This window comes from Panulirus ornatus, chromosome 51 (genome assembly GCF_036320965.1).
Source record: "Panulirus ornatus isolate Po-2019 chromosome 51, ASM3632096v1, whole genome shotgun sequence".
In the NCBI taxonomy this organism is placed as follows: Eukaryota; Metazoa; Arthropoda; class Malacostraca; order Decapoda; family Palinuridae; genus Panulirus; species Panulirus ornatus.
This window is the reverse complement of record NC_092274.1, coordinates 1,707,137-1,725,000: the sequence shown is the minus strand read 5'-3', so window position 1 is coordinate 1,725,000 and position 17,864 is coordinate 1,707,137. Positions and strand designations below refer to the sequence as shown.

Genomic DNA, 17,864 nt, shown 5'->3' with positions numbered 1-17,864 from the left:
TGTGTGGATGAGGGGCACAAGGTATAGATGAGAAAATATGGAAGAGGGCAAATGTGTTCAAAATGAAATGTCTAACAATAAAATATGGTGTCAGGAGGGTTGATCAAGTTAACATGAAAGGGTTTAGAAAGGTAACTGTGAGGTGTGGCTATAAGAAGAGTGTGCTGAAATGGTTTGGACACAAGAAAATCTGTGAAATGCTGATAAAGAGGATACGTGTATCACAAGTGGTTGGGACAAGAAGAATGGGAATGGAAGATGGAATGAATAGGACTTTTTAAGTTCTTGGGGACTCAATATGCAGAAGGGCAAAAGGCATGCACTTATATAAGAAAAAAACTGAAGTGACGTGGTATTCAAGGGTGACATGCTCTAAATAGATTGGATCTGGGTATAATGAAGCAGCCAGTGGTACAGAGAAGGGGGTCTGCAGGGCCTGGTTGTGGATAAAGGTCTATGATTTTGGTGCATTACACATGACAGAGAAACACTGGATGTGAGCAAATGAGGTATTTTTTTCATCTGTTCCAGGTGCTACTCATTAATGTGAGAAACAGCAAACAAGAAAAAAAATGTTATAGTCTTATATGAATTCAGATGGCAGTGTATTGGGATCCATCATGTCAATCAATTTTTTGTAGATGATTTTTTGCATATCCATATAACCATGTGAGCAATGTGCATACTACTGCCTTCATCGTCTGGTACAGCTTTACAGCAATTTCTATTCAATAAAAAATTTGTAAAGCAATAATCATTCTGTAAGGGTAAAAGTATAAAAAGGTGGTGGATTTCTTGGACTTCACTGTGAAATCATGGTGAATATTAATGGCTAGCTACATCAAGAACACCTAGATTTAGATATCACAAGCTTTAGTACCTTTTCTTTGTCTTAGTTATGATCTTTAAAAATAATTTTAAGAGTGGATACCATGATAAATGACATCCTGAATTACATGTAATTCATTTATGACGTGTGATGACATGACCCTTTAAAGATTTGTGTGTGCCCCTGATTGTTAGGCTATTTTTCCAGCCATTTTGCTACAATTTTCTTCCTGTCTGGCAGTAATTTCACCAGCTGTCTTAAGTGCTCCTCTAGCTATCCTTTCCCTTTATCAATATCCTCTCTCTTATGCTTTCTGGTTAGTCTTACATTATCTTGGACTCTGTCTGGCAGCTGTTTCATCAGCAGTCTCATGTTCTTCCCTATCTTGACTTTCCCGAACAATGGTCTCATCAATTATCACTTGCATCATTGCAAGTGCGTAGTGGAAGTAACTGAAACCACTGGCCATGCCTCAAAAAAATAACCCAGTTGCCTTGGATCTCGATACAAAATGTAACCCTTTCAACTGTTATAATTATCAGTTGATAAAACATGGTTCACTCCTACTATCATCAACTGATGACTTAATGGTTCTTGCCTTTGTGAATTTCCAGCTAATGTTTGATTACATCAATTATCATCAGATTTCAGAAAAATTCCACATGCCTCAATTACCCATATATATTCTAGCATAAAAGGTGCACATTATGCAAGCTCCCACTTTCTAGCCATAAAACTCTTAACTGATGAAAATATATCTGGTTTTATCATGAAAAACACCACTATTAATGAACATGATATAAATAATTGTTACATCATCATATAAAATATTTTCTTTTTTCAAATAAGGGGTAAAATTACAAAGAAAACATGAGAAAGTGTAGTGGCATTAGTGTACAAAACAAATACAAGATTAAAACACAATATCTATCTTGTGATTAAGTATAGATATCTTTATGCACAAGCATACCATGTATGTAACATCACAACCAGGAGAGACTTACATTAATATGGCAGCATATCTTGTTCCATTCAAAGTCCTACCACACCTGAAGAGAGGAAAATATGAATGCGTAATACATATATGGGCAATATAAGTATGGGTAATATACATATGGGTAATATATGAATGGGTAATACATATATGGGTAATAAACGTATGAGTAATAAGTACATGCATGGGTAACACACAAATATAATCTTTTAAAAGAATCAAACTAGCTAGTTCTTCAAACTAGAAGGGGCAGAGCAGCCATTAATGAAAACTAGCCACCGAATTAGCTACCCTCCCAACCACACTGATGTCAAACTGTAAATAACTGGCGCCCATTGGCTATCTCAGCAAATTAGCATAATGGTATTGCTGCTGAGCTTGCAAGCTGTCTATAATGCCCAGCTTGACCGAGGCTCAGTAGAAGCTTTACGTACAGAACTGTACATAAGTGCCGACAGCGACCTCACTAAATGAAACATAAAAAGGGAGTAAATTTACATCAACCCCTTTTTTCTAGTCATATCCCCATTTCTGTCCTTAAGCATAAGCTTTTTTTTACGAAGCCATGCCAGGGTATATACATGCTAGAGGTCTCTTCTCAAGCTTGAGACTCGCTCACTGGCTCAGGATTGGGACTCGCTAGATGCCTCAAGCTTGAGCCTTCTCTCCATTATCTCCATCTTGGGACTCGTTATCTCAATTATCTCTAGCTTGGGACTCGTTCATTATCTCTGGCTTAAAACTCGTTTATCATGCCACAGATTTATTCACTGTCTCAGGTTAAAGACCCGTTCATAAACGACATTGACATGGTTCACAGTTCACGTAAACAAACTTTCCCCAAGGCGTAATATAATCTCTAAAAAAAAATAAAATAAACTCCACTAAATACGTCCAGAAATATTATACATAACATGTCCTCACTGTAAATATATAACAGGCAATTATAACTTACCGATGATTCAAGAAAATGAAAATAATTCAAGATATGGAGGATGAGCGTCGAGTTGAATTTGGTTGTCACACTTGCCGTCACGCGTACAAAGCAATACATAATAGGGAAGTGAAACTCTGGTGGGGATCGCGTGAGCCTTGCTATTTTAGTTCCTCTTTCTGGCGTTAAGATGGCGCAACTGTTCCCATCTCTCGTCTGTTCGTCGTCAGATGAGAAGTGCTAGTTGCCGATTCGGATCACATTTGGACGCAGAAGTATATAATATAGAAGTATAAAAGTGTAAGGCTCATGAGACGATAATTGGCATTACCTAATCATATGTTTTAGCTGTTCGCTTTGGCGTAACTGCAATTATCTGTGTTTGCTGTATCTGGTGTTTACGTCTGATTGCCATACTCGCCACCAGGTGGACAAAGGAATACACAGTACAGAAAAGTAACTCTGCAAGGTTACTTATTGATGCCTAGTCATGATCCGTGCAAGTTGTTCGCTCTGCTGTAAGATAATGCAACTGTGACCATCTGTTGTTGTCTGCTTTGTCAAGTTATGGCTACTAGGAGAAATATAAGCTGTGTTGTCAAGAGACAAATCCTGATACAAATATCTTTTTTTATTAATTTCCTAAAATGGATGCCCAAATGTTCAAGATCTTTTCTCTGCCTGTATCAAATAATCGTGTAGCTATGGAGCTAGTGACTACCATGGATACTAACACAATTGGTTATCCCATAATCAAAATGTTTATGAGTGCTTTCTGCACATATATCAAAACACAACGTAGCAGTAAAGCTAACGAATCAAACGTAAATATAGAGAATCGTTACCAATTGCAAATCAGGGGTGAACAATGAATTTTATCTTAGATGACAGATTAAATCGATAATACTTTTATATGTATTCCATCTTTCATTCTTGTCTCTGTACACATATACGACTCTTTAATTAAATAGAAGGTACAAACAAACATTAAATACTCGAAATGAAAAAAAAGGGGCAGAGTAGAAATGAAATATATATTTGTTTTCAGCTTATTATTTACGATACATATAGTAGCTATAAACCTCCTCTTCAACAATGGTTTATGCAATTGATTTAGTCCATGTTAACTACTTATATCGTATGTTTACTAAGGTCATGATTTGTAAACTTAAGAAGTGTTGCTCACTTGCCAACTACCAATCGCCACAGGTTTTCCTTGAAAAGTTATTAATGGCTGCCATTGGACTCATCTCTTTAAGAACTAATTATGGAATTACTTAAAATCACCTTTTACGTCTAACTGCCCCATTCGCCAACAGGGTATCTTGCTCAAGGGATTTCAAAGTGGATAATCTATGGGAAGGATGGATGAAAAACGAAAATTATCCTTCTTGACTTGGAAAAGAAACGTATCTGATTAAATTCTTTTAATCCCTTTATTAAGTTAGGATCGTAAGGAGGGCCCCCTTGAAATCCTGGGAATTCTAGATCTCATTTGTTTAAAGCAAAAGCCAGCCCTGGTAACGACCATTACATTCTTAAGCTATATTTTTTCTTTCGTACTTAATAGCCGTTTTCCACGTTGGAGAGGCAGTCCATGAAGAGACGATGATATGGATTTAATTCGCTCATTCATTCTCCAGCTGTCATCTGTAATGGACCGAGACATACAGCATTCTGTCCACAACCAGGCCCCAAGACCTTTTCATGGTTTACCCCAAACGCTTCAAATGCCCTTGAAATATCACCAGCTTTTTTCTAAGGCAGTACACAAGGTCCCTCGCCGTTCTTTGGAGTAGAATAGGTGACACATCCTCACATACGATCTAACAGGAGTTCTGACCAGATGATTTTGATTTTTCACCAACATGACTGGTCCAAGTTTTGCCAAAACACTCATCAGTACCAGCATCATCCATAAATTTCAGGAAACCCTAAAACATAGAATTCTTCATAATAAAGGGGCTGCAGCAAACCAATCAAAATCAACATTATACCTGTTAAATCTACAATTCTTTTATTACAAAACAGCTTAAAAACATGAGGAGTATCCAGTTCATAAACCAAATCTTAATAAAATCCCTTATACACTTGTCCTTCCTTATCATAAAAACGTAAAATATGTACTAACTTGCACTACTACTCACTCACCCTCAAGAACGTCCCTACATTGTCAAACAACACATAAGTAATCACTTTCCAACCCAATCTGTCTGATAAGTTTAACCACACTGAATAATGAATGTGCCTGCACCTCACATACATACACTCACGCAAGAAACTTGGGTCCATTTTGCCAGATATGCTGTGCTCACCAACCATTCCTCAACTAAAATTCTCACATACTTCAAACAACATATATCTTACTCTGATTGCACCTTCACCCACCATTAACAGCTTGAGTGCTTTTTGGAAAACTAAATAACATCAGTTACATCATAAAAGAAAGCAATCATTTCTCTGGAAATGGACAGGTAGATGTTGGCAAATACCAGATACTTGAGGTCTATTTGCTTTGGAAACATGCAAAGCTGGGGCCATAAGAACAAGTGTTATGACTTTTCATGTGTGGGATAAAATAAAAGAGTAATGCAAATGTATATCTCAATGTACACAACTTTATATCAAGCTTATGTCATATATCAATAAGGTATTATTGGGGTGAAAGCCAAACCATGGGGGTGGGTTCAATATGTTATCTGCACTGTGATAAGTACAATGTGGGATGATGATATCTGTAAATCTACAGAATTCCCTTAACCTTCTTGGATAAATGGTTGATCATTACTGTGCACAGGCGAGGGTCCCCACATACTTTCTGACCCGAACAGCTGTATTATTGACCACGTGATAAAAAAAGAAAAAGGTCATTAACCAGGAAAAAACGAACCTACATCATGAAATTACACTTACCTATCCTCTTGCCAGCTTGTGGGTTTTGGGCTGCAGACCATAATTTTGTAAAACCAATTCCCTACAAAGTGAATGTGTGCATTTGCTAAATTCCTTGAATATTGGAAAGGGGATACATATAATGTAGACAGAAATATAGGTTGAGAATGGATGTGAGCAAATAAGACCTTTCTTCATCTCTTCCTGCACTTCCCTGCTAACACAGGTAACGCCAAATACATATGAAACAAAATAGGTAAATGTACAGACTGTCAAACAGATAAATACATAGACAGACTTTCATCTTGTTACTTTTCTTTACATATCCCTTATTCAGGTTTAACAATCTCAATCATTCAACAGAACCTAATTCATTCACATGATTTTCTCCACTTTTAAAAATGCAAATCTTCATGATAATCATGGGAATATACGCTATTCTTTATAACATAAGAAAAAATTCTGCGCCTTATTAACTTTATGAGATAAAAGGCATTCCATTCTCAATTTTAAATATTCTTCTGAATCAGTTAACATGGGACAGAGACTGGACTAGCAATTTACAATATCATGACTGCAGATGATACTGGTTTTACATCCTGCTGCCTATTATGGATTTTCATCTTACATCAGATATTACAGTTAGTGCTTCATGTATGTGATTACCAAAGTAACAAAAATTTTTCCAAAAATAGAGGAGGACTTCATAACAACACTAACTGGGCAAAAAGAATCTGTGAACTATCATAAAAAGGTGAGCAATCATTATAAGCTTAATCCTGGTCACCAAATTGCTCACCATCTACCTCAACATATTCAAAACACAGTGAGCATATAAAAACACAAACACATAATCACATTCCAGCCATTTGCAATTCAAAATCATATTCATTTATTAAAAGTATTGTACACAGTACAATGTAATACATGTGGTAGTGTTAGGCAGTAAATATCTACGATTTAACACCTAACAAAGGACAGAGCTCTTAGTGCTGATGATGCAAAGTTGCCTCTATCCTTGTATATGTGAAAATAACAAATGGGACTGAGAAGTAAGAAGTAAGAATGGCCAGTGAGGTGTTCAAGCCATACTGGAATGGGTGGAGAAACATCTTTTGGGGAAGACTAAAACACAATCAGGATGATCAAAAATAGACAACCATGACAACAAATTTATGAAAGGAAGAGTAACAAGCATCAGATTACCTAGAAAGCAATTAATAGGGCTTTGATACTCAAATGTATTAAGCTCCAGGACTGAACTGGCAATGTTTCTGCATGATTTATCTTATAACGCATGAAGGAAAAGAAAAATTCATTTGGATACCTGTAAACACACAATTCTCCAAGTCAATAAAATCATTATTCTTTTCAGACATTTATTTTAAAATAGTATCATCATGTATTTATGCATCCTCACTAAGTAAATCTACTATATACAAATTATGGTGCATTTCAATGTTATCCTAACCTTTTATTTACAGGCAAATAATAAACTTCTAAATCTTAATTTACTCATAAAAGTAGGACTCATAAGTCAGTACCTGAGTCTTCTACACACATGAAATTTAGTGAAGAGCTGACGTAAATGAGTGATGCTGAGCCATAACATCACAAACCACTTTGCTTCTCACCTAATGTACTGATAAAAAAATTTTTATAAAATTAATTGGTAAATAAAATTACACTATTGCTCATGGGTATCATGGGTGTGTGTGTTTTTCAACAATAGCATGCACCTTACAACCCGGAAACAAGCAGAGTTAGGAGGGTGGTGCGCTATATAGTGTGTTCGGGGAGACCACACTGGCATACCAAGTTACAAACCAACTAACACCTCCTTGCCTGCGACTTTGCTATGCCATATACTAGAAAATAGCAAATTTTGTTTTACTTACAATCATTCAAAAATTTTTCCTGAATTTACTGAGTTACTGAAAATAATTAAGTAGTGTAATAATAAAAACAACTGAATTCCCAAATTTTAAAGTAAATACTTTCTAATCCACATGTACAGTGAGTGTAGGTGTATGTATCATTCTCTTGATATATTTCCAAATAAGTTACTTACCAATTCAAATTACCATATATATCAGGTCAGTACTTCAGTACAAGATTAATTTGCATTAACATAATGCACCTTCCATAATCAGAAGTATTCTTTATGTACAAAATGAGGAGTTCTTAAAACCTAAAATCAAAATACAGTATTTACTTTGTATACAGTATATCAAATGTGCAGGAATATTTTGATTGGCAGACATTGCAGGAACATCTTCATGGAATGTGCATTTAAATAGGTTAATTTTGATAAGAAATATCTACAATATGTGTTAGAAGGTGTTTTGAGCAATTTTCACTTACAAGTTTTACAGGTACCCTCTGCCTATCTCCTGCTCTTAACAAACCATCTGCACTACACTCTTTAATTTTTCAACACACTGTCTTGAGCCTATATCAAAGTAACTGCTGAAGAAAGTACTTATACTGCTGTGAGAGGCTGTGCAGAAAATCACTTTATCAGAAAATTTATGGAAAGAAATTCTAAACGGACACTTAATAAAGATGTTTAATAATACAAGTGTTCCAAGGAAAACAAACGTTATCTTGGGTGAAGATGGTCCAAGTAAATAATGATTATGATTTATGACAAATTTCCATCAATTTTCATACTTAAGTAAGGACTCTATGACAAAGAGTAATATGGGATATTTGTGATTGGCTATGGACTACTGTCATCAGATCTGATCAAACTATAAACAAAGGGGAAGAATTGCAAATGGTTAACCTTTGTCAAAATGCAGATGGACATTTACCAAATGACATTAAAATATGAGACAGTAAGTGATGTGATTACTGATTTTCTGCTTTGCAAGCGAGAAAAATAATTACTCAGCTAAATACATCTTTTAAAAAGTTTATCACCATCACAAAATTTTACAACTAAATAATAAGAATGACTAGGAATTATGCAGTCAACTGTCAATATTGAACAAAAATATATATGAAAACTAAAATAACCAATACTTCTGTACAGCATCTAAGAGCTTGAATTTTACAAATGATGGGTCATTTCAATTAAAAGATCATGAAAAAAAATATACAGTAGGTCATTTCGATTACATGATCATGAAAAAATCATACAGTAAACGCTCAATTTCTCTTAATAAAGATTAAGCAGCTTGATTCTAATATATTCAGGTACTTAAACCATGATGCCAACTTATATGACTGTAAAATCTTTGTACTTCCATAATTCTTTTATTTCAAGGTATAAGATGAAGAAATAACAGCTTAACTCAAATTCAAATATTCCTTTCTCAAGATAATAGTAAGTTGTCAGGAACTTCACTAATCAATTAATTCTTTCTGAGACACTACAAACATAAGCAAAAAAGTACCACTGCAATCATTTACTAAGATAATCAAGAGCTTACTGTAAATGGAACGTCGTGTTCAACCAAAGCTACACTTTGTCTTCATTACTTAAATGCAGAAATTGTAAGAGAAAAAGTAATCGAATAAATTGCTGCCATTTATCCATATAATTGCCTACAGGCTAACTTAATTTTGCCCAAAAGTACAGTAAGGCTAGTTACCACAAAAGATGACTCATCTTGAAAAAAGAGAAAGTGAAAGTCTTCGCAATATGTTCTACCAACCTTCTCCTTGATAGATTTTTCACTTCTGATAAAATTCATTTCTGTCTGAAATTCATTTTTCATAAACTCTAAACATAGATAAAACAAAATCAGTACATATTATCTACAGTGAAAATCAACTGATATGAAACAATCCTATATGTTAAGGCAACATTTGCAAGGGATTAACTTTATTAAATAAAGTCTCAATAGCAAGTACCTTTGCTGGCCTTCAGTGCAGACTTAAATCTTGAACATTTCCTGAATTACTGAATCATATAATATGCTGCAATCTTCTGTACTTTATGATAAGTTCTACTTGACTAGCTGCATAAAAAACCTAGCCTTACACTGAATACGTAAAACATACAAATTCTCTTTATTTCAAATATATCTTTAATGAATCATGCATGACTGATGTAATAAAAAAAAATATGTATATATATATTATCATAACAAACGAAAGACATAATTTTCTTCACTCTACCAGGCTATTCGGTATCAAACATGTCAGGCTGCATGTGCCATATAGCAAATTTGCAGGGCAACAGATCCACCCATAACACTATCAGATCCACCAGGAACACAGCACCTATGCAAACCCTGACAAAACATGCATACTACTCACTACTTTACATTAAGAAAAAGCTACAGAGGTGGGAAGAATGACAGTGTACAGTGTAAATGATAGCCGGCACATGTGAATTATTAAAAGGGAAATAGATTAATTGACTGAAGAAAGAAATATGCTCATCTCTAAAAATGATAATTATTCATTCAAACCCATCAATATGGTAAAAAGGGTTGTCTAGGTTAAGCATAATAAATGACCTGGAGCAATAAGTAAAGCAAACTCTCACCAAATACATCTAAAACCCACACAGTAGTTTGAAGAACTACTAATGACTGATATCCTTGGAGCGTATGAAGTGTTTTACAGGACTGAATGAGAAATGTCATTTCCTTCCTATCTATCTATATCTCTGACACCTGTTCCCTCCGGGAACTCCCATCAAGAAGGTGGCCACCACAAAAGTTTCCATTCATACCCATCCTTACATGCCTCCCTCACAAACACCATTCCATATTCTTCCATTTCTCTCTCTCCAATCAGTAATAATCCACCTCCTTACCTGATATATATCAAATGTGAAACATTGCTTTTTCTTCCATATTTGTTTGCTGTTTCCTACATTAGCAAGGTAGGGCTAGGAATACATAAAAAAAATGGCTTCATTTGCTCTCATTCACAGTCATTTACAATGCACCAAAACCATACCAATCTGTCCACAATCAGTCCCCACAAACCTTTCCATGAAGATTATAAAGTTTGAAATCCATTTTCTAACAAGTGTTTGGTAAGTCATAGGCAAACAAAAACAAATCCTTTTGGACAAAGCAGTAACTCATCAGACTTAAAGCACTAACTGCAAAGACCTTAAATAAAGTTAGAGAGTGGAGTTGTTACATTATGTTTTACAGCTTTAGATAAATAAAAAGAGACTAGTCTGTCTTTTACATTATGTCCAAACAGAAAGAGCATATAGCACTTATGCACCTTGCAAATCAAATGATGGCAAGCAGATAATCTGATCACAGAAAATATTTGTATAAAGGTTATATAAAAGATCATGTGTTGTTACAGCATCAATAATAAAGATAATTCTTATAAGAAATATCAGTGCTACTTTGTATTGCAGTAAATTTCAGAACTATTTCATTATTAATCTGCATCAAAAACAAAGAAATAATTTGAAAACAATTTAGAAAGATTTTGTCAAAAAATCAAATTTTGGAATGGGAATACATTACTTTCTTCTAATACATACTTAAATTCTGTGAACAATATCAAGGATGAAATACTTTTGGAAAGCCCATCACTGAATTCAAAAATCTCTGATCTACGTGCTGTAAACTTCAGGAAATCAAGAGGTAATTAGTTATCTTCAGCCCTTCAAAAGATACAGGATGGAGACTAAAGCAAAAGCAACAGGAAAAAGTTTATGAATTAGAGTCTACTAATTCAAATTGAGACAGGAGGCACACGATTCCAACTAACAGTTCCAACAACAGTGAGATAAAGCACAGCATCTGACTACATTCCTTTATTGCTGGAAGCCCTGCTAATGAAAGGACGTGTAACTGAGAGTTTTGGTCAAATTAATAAGTTGTACAAACGATTCCACTGAAAAAAGCTGCATTAAACAAAAACTAGAGAATGGATGCAAGTGAATGCAGCCTTTTGTAGTCTGTTCCTGCCACTACCTCATTAAAGTGGGAAATGTTGATCAAGTATGATAATATAGAATAGTTAGTAAAATCTAACAAACCTTAATGCTGGTTCTATCTATGATATATACGGGGTAGATATTTACCATGCAATCTATGTCCAGTATCAAATCTTTCATTAATTGTATCACACTGGCCTGGCATAGAAATAATTCTTAACAGGAAAATCTGTAAGAGAATCCCTCTCTAAAGATGGCAGTAAAGGTTGAAAAGCCAACACTGCTTTGCCATCTTTAATTCCAAAACTACGGTTATGCTACATAGCCCAAAAGGGAGATCCCATACACTCTGCTTTGCACATGATTAACAGCACTCCTAAACCGGATATATCTGTCATTAACAAGGAGCTTTGGAAAAGGATACCTGAAGCTGGTGACAGTGTGTGGCCAGATCCTCTGAAATCAAAATAAAGGCTCTGCTGAAACTGTGACCTACAGACACCTGAGCTACCCACTTCTACATGGGAGGTAATGGAATTTTTCATCACCCATGATTGACAATGCTGAAATCTAATATCTGTAACAAGAGTGTTATGAAAATTAGGTGACCCACAAATCTTCAGTCTTTATGAAGAGAAAGATGGGTGAAGAAAATGTCAAACTAGTCCCCTGAGAAGAATAAATAAAACTGCCTCAAAAAATTCAACATTCTATGATGTCTGCTTTTGGGACTTCTCCAGAGTAGTGTTAAATCTAAGTCCTTAAAAGACATAACCTGCACATCTGAATTGTTTCAGTATGGAGTTTTGATCTATATAAAGTGTAAGCAGACTCTCAAAAAGTATATAGAATGTTTTCTTTTTCTAATTTCCCACATTTCTGACAAAAGCCCTTTCATTTTGCGAAAGATCAACAAGAACTCAAAATTCTCTCTAAAGTGGGATGGGTAAACATACGCAAATCTTTACTGTATAATAACACTAAAGGCAATGTCACAGTAACCTTGTAACTGCTATGGTTACAGTAAAACTGAAATCTGGGAACAGCAAACACTTGCACGGAACTGACAGGTTCATGATCCACCTTCGCACTCCTCTTCCCAATGGATCTATCATTAGTTCAGAACATAACTAAATCCTTCTTGTTTGAAAATCTCTCTATATATATACATATATATTAATTCTAATATCACAGTAGTTCTCTGGTTCATCCTGAGAAGATGGGGAAGTGAAGCCAAAATCTCAAAAATTAATGCCAGAATAGAAGAGTATAAACCAAGTGGTACTCTTAGTATAACCAGGAATCTTTAATCTCTTCCAGCTGAAAATATGAAATATATTATCATCATAATCTTTAAAATCTCTGCCACTTGACTAAAATGACTTACAATATTCACACTATCTGAAATTGTGTCAATCACAATAAAACTAAATAAAAGAAACAAGGGATTTCTATAGTAAACAAGGGATTTCTATAGTAAACAAGGGCTCTCTATGGTAAACATGGATTTTCTATGGTAAACCATGATCTGACTAACAAGACTTTTGCCATTCTCATACAGAATACCATACTAAGCTTTTACTAATTAAATGAAAATGGCACTAGAAACATGTCAGGAAAACTATATAAACAGGGGCTTGTATGAAAAAATCTTCCAAAAATAGTATGATCATCATTTACTACAGCCACAAATGGATTTTAATTTCTATCTTAAGTGATGAGGATGCCTGTGAGTAGATGAGAGGCTGTATGCACCTGATCCACCCCATGGGAACTGAATAACAAGGGAACAAACGACACACGTTAGGCGAGCCTCCTTAAAATGGGTTGAGGTCACCGATGGCATTCTAAAAGGTTTAATTTTGGAACCACTGCTCATCTTAATCCTTATAAATGAGAAGCCAGGAGGACTGGATTCTTCTGCTTTAAGTAATCATGACAGTTATATATAACAACAGAAAGAGAGAGTCTAAATGTCTTTAACAAACTAAGAGTCACTGTGAAGGGAGAATATAAAGGTTGGCCAAAGAGTCTTGGAAAACAGAAGGGAGTAATTTTTTTAGAAGATGAAGTTCAAAACCCAAAAAAAACCGACTATGTATCACTGATCTACTTGAAAACTAACTTCTACATGATAAATGACATTATTTGTATCTACTTAAAAGCAAATGGGGCCTTTTCTTTGTCTGTTCCTAGAGCTACCTTGCTGACACAGGAAATAACAAGTATGAAAAAAAATACAAATACAAAAGGATGATCAAAGTTGTCTTCTACCTAAGTGCTTCTTCCAACCATGCAAGACAGCAACAGGAATATGTGTACAATGGCCTCATTTGCTCATTTCTAATCTCTTGCTGTCACATATACTGTATCAACACTAAAGCTCAACCATCCACAGCCAAGCTCCACAGCCTGCTCCACGGTTTATCGTGATTGCTTCATATACCCAAGGTCATCTAACTAACTTTGTGAAAGTTTCTCAAGCCATACTAATTAATAAATGGAGGAGAACATGGCTTCCTTACACCAACAAAAGTTGCATTACTTATGTTACTATTGGAATACCACTTACAAAAGTAATTCTATCAAATTTTTGTATGAAGAAAACACATTTGAATCTGATGAAAGGCAAATGACATAAGCTGAGCTTATACCTGTACATAAGATTACTGTAACTCCAATACAAAAGAATAGAAAATATATGCTAAAGACAAAGGCTCCCCAGTCTGGGGAGAAAGGAGCTGGTTTCAATAAACACTCATGCAGAAATGTGGAGTCTTAATTAAGACATGATTTTAAGATATGGGAGAATATGTATAAGCACTCTAGGCAAATGAGCCATTAGATCATCTGCATATCTCTATAAACTGTTTCAGAGTCTATAACATAGAGCCATTAGATCATCTGCATACCTCTATAAAATGTTTCAGAGTCTATAACACAATCTGGCAAGGATATGTCAGTCAAAACATACATACAATATAGAGACAAATAGAGAAATAGTACACCTTCAGTCAAACCTCATCAGTAAGTACAGCAGAATAAGAAAAAAGAATCATTGTTGAGTATGTAAAAAGATGTATGGGGAACCATATCCAATGCTGGGAATATGATGCTTTCATAATCAAGGTTACCTCTCAGTGACATTTACGATAAAAAAATTTCATTATACTTCCTGCAAAGAAAATGATCCAAAATGAAAGATTCCTGTCTCCTGCCGCTAAATACATGAAACAAAAATTATGCTTTCAAAGATAAAAATCAAAATAGAAAGATCACTACAAAACTTAAGAGATGATCTGATTATGATGCCAGAGGTTAGTATTTCTGTGTTAAAACTTTCACTACTATACACTGTATGACTTTAAATATGTTCCAAGTCGTATAACACAATGGCAAGTAATAAATGGGTGCCTATGCATGGCCTAAAACTTCAATCAATGCCTTGTACTAAAGTGCAACAAAGCTTACAATCAGAAAGTAATGCCAAGGACTGCCATTTGGAGAATGAGTTACTATACACACTATTCTAAAGACATATCTATGGCAAATCTCAGGAAGTAAATCCATGAGGAAAAAACACAAGTAATTCCTTTCACTTATCTTCTGCAGCATTTGAAATGACCTTTATTCCTATATTTACATAAAGTCTAAGCAAAAGCTAAACATTACAAAAGCACTTAATACATTAGCCTTGGGCTCCAAAGGATTCCTTTTTCAAATAATTAAATTTCTAGCACTTTAGTAATACCATAACTGACATATATTATCATTCTGAGTTTGTGAAGACCATGGGACCAAAACAGTGATGAATCAATAATATTTGGATTGGTGAAATATGCCACTTTTAATCCTGCACATCACATCAGTAGACTAAACAGCCAAACATTACTGTGTCTAAAAACATAAATGCAGCCAATCCAATGTAACAACAAAATCCCATGATACTTTGTCAGCTGGCTAAGAGACACTTAGAAATACTTTCATTCTTAAGACACTTGACACTTGCTCCTTAAACTTCTCAACTTATGTCACACAGACAAACACACAAAACCACACTTCTTGACCTATGGTCCCATTAAGTGGAAATGGCCAGCTCCACACGTGCTGTGGACAATGGGATGCCAAGGGTAGGGAAGTAAAGTAATGGTTACCAAAGGCAGGGAAGTAAAGTAAGTAATAGTGTTGCCATGCATGTCTCACATCTCCGGTAACCAAAAAAGCTCAAACTAATGTGATTGGGAAGCTTTAACATACCATCCATTGTATCCTATGTACTTACAGTTGTTATGGGGATTTGGATGAACACCATGGGTAAGCAACCAAGCAGCACTTCTTTAAAGTATTTTTTTCTCTTTTTCCATACATAAGTAAATAAGATATACAGACCAACATAAAATCTCAGATTACTGCATAGGGCATGAGTGTCTTGGGATCCAATAAGTTCTCAAGTGGCCTAAGAGGGCACTTTGTGCCTAAAAGTTATGAAAACAAATCAATTTCTAACAACTGCTATAGTGGATTTTTTTTGCTTGTCACAGTAAACTGGTGAAGAGCAGACATACTGTCAAGACTGCACGGGTTCAATGCTGTAGAATGGCCTAACAAAATTATTTTTGGAAAGTTTAACCTTTTTAATTTACTTTCTCCATATGCCGGAATAGAGAAGGCATGCTCTGAGTGTACACAGACTAAAGGTTTGACAACCCACAGTTTTATACATATATTTATATAAAAAAAAAAAATATATTGTTAACAGCTTCTTCTATACTATTCTCTATGCCTGTCTTTTCTAGTAAAGCGCTGGTTTCATGTAACAAGATAAATCAGTGACAAAAAACCGGGCTTGCAAATTTAAAATTACGAAGCTATCATAAACAAATGAAGGTATGCAATGCTTCAGAATGAAAAAGAAACTACATATTACAGTTGTATAGTACTAAAAATAATAAAACAATATTTACAAATGAATCAAATGTACAAATGGTTGTTAAAAGTAAAGGCTAAATATACATTCTCCGAGTTAATTTGGTTCAGACTAGGTCATCACTGTTACACATGTAATGCTATAACATTTCCTCATTATCTGGAACTGTAACCAATTATCCAGGGCATACAATGCGCAATTCATTACCTTTGTAATGTATTAGAGGAACAAAGAAAAAACTTTGGTTCAAGATAGCTTTAAAAGTTAAACCAGTTTGATTGATCACATGAGAATTCATTTCCTTTGGACTGAGGCTCTTTGGATGTTAGATAAACAATTTATAAATAACAGCATGTTTTACATAATTGTTATCAGCAAACATCTTTGCATCATCTGAAGATTAGAGCATCACACATCAAGGGTTTCCTGTATGCTCAACTCATGATCTCTTAACAGGCATATTGATAAGCATGAACACCAAAATTATATGTCCTGGGTAATAAGTTTTCTATAACCGAGGTCCGGACCATCAAAGCACTTGGGTTGTTGCTGACTTCCACTCACTTTAGCTTGAATATTGCATCTTTCCCTTTTACTTCATGAAAACATGCTAGCATTGACTTTAAAATCTTCCTTTTAAATTTTTTCCATACATGTTGTATTGAGACAATGATAATGTTATAAGTCAACTGATTTCACAAAAAACTCTGGAAGTCAACATGAACTAAATACAAGGAAACACTGGTGACACTTATAAGATCATATTTGTTTTGATTACCAAGCAGTACTTTTATATCTCAAAAACGTACACTGAGTCCTCATATTTATCAGATTTCTTTACTTAAATGTAGATATCACTTGAAAAATATCTATGAATCTGAAAATTTGATATGGCTGAAGATTTCTTTAACAGCACAGGAGAAGTCATCCTGGCAGTACTTAAGGCCCAAATGGATTATCTCATCAAACTTGAAGGCAATATTCCAACACTGTATCACAATACACAGTGAAATGATAGCATCTCCCAAGTAAGTTGCTTTGTAGAGGTACATATGCACACACATACAAATGTATCACTGGTCGACAATGTGCATTTTTCAAGCATCATATACTGTAAGACACACTACATTTTTACACATGAAGATTAGTTGGAACATCCACTTCATAACCACTATAAGGATCATTTTCTATTATTACACATCTGTGTTTCTTGGGGCTATGAGCCGAGGAGGTGGGGGCTTATCATCAATTGGTTCTACATAGTTTTCAGGAATGAGACCAGTTCGTCCATTGAGAGTTCCTTCTAACCAACCGGGTTCTCGAGACGGTCGAACTGAAAAGGAAAAATCTACTATATTTTCAGATATACAATATCAATTTTTGTAAAATTAATTCAAAATTCTATGAAACATCAAAAAA

At 34.8% G+C, this 17,864-nt stretch overlaps 2 protein-coding genes across 18 annotated transcripts in view; both read right to left on the bottom strand.

The window, feature by feature from the left end:
• Window positions 1–2,879, bottom strand: part of Polr1A (RNA polymerase I subunit RpI1) — a 141,828-nt gene extending 138,949 nt beyond the window's left edge. The window contains exons 1-2 of the mRNA XM_071691759.1: window positions 2,779–2,879; window positions 1,834–1,878 (exon numbers count right to left, since the gene is read on the bottom strand). The gene's annotated coding sequence lies outside the window, so the exon portion shown is untranslated. The remainder of the gene's footprint in view (window positions 1–1,833; window positions 1,879–2,778) is intronic.
• A 4,132-nt stretch (window positions 2,880–7,011) lies between these two features.
• Window positions 7,012–17,864, bottom strand: part of Graf (GTPase regulator associated with FAK) — a 174,892-nt gene continuing 164,039 nt past the window's right edge. For all 17 annotated transcript variants that reach the window (XM_071691771.1, XM_071691775.1, XM_071691776.1 and 14 more), the window contains one exon: window positions 7,012–17,778. In XM_071691771.1, the coding sequence (XP_071547872.1) occupies window positions 17,712–17,778 (67 nt within the window). In that variant the 3' untranslated portion in view covers window positions 7,012–17,711. The remainder of the gene's footprint in view (window positions 17,779–17,864) is intronic.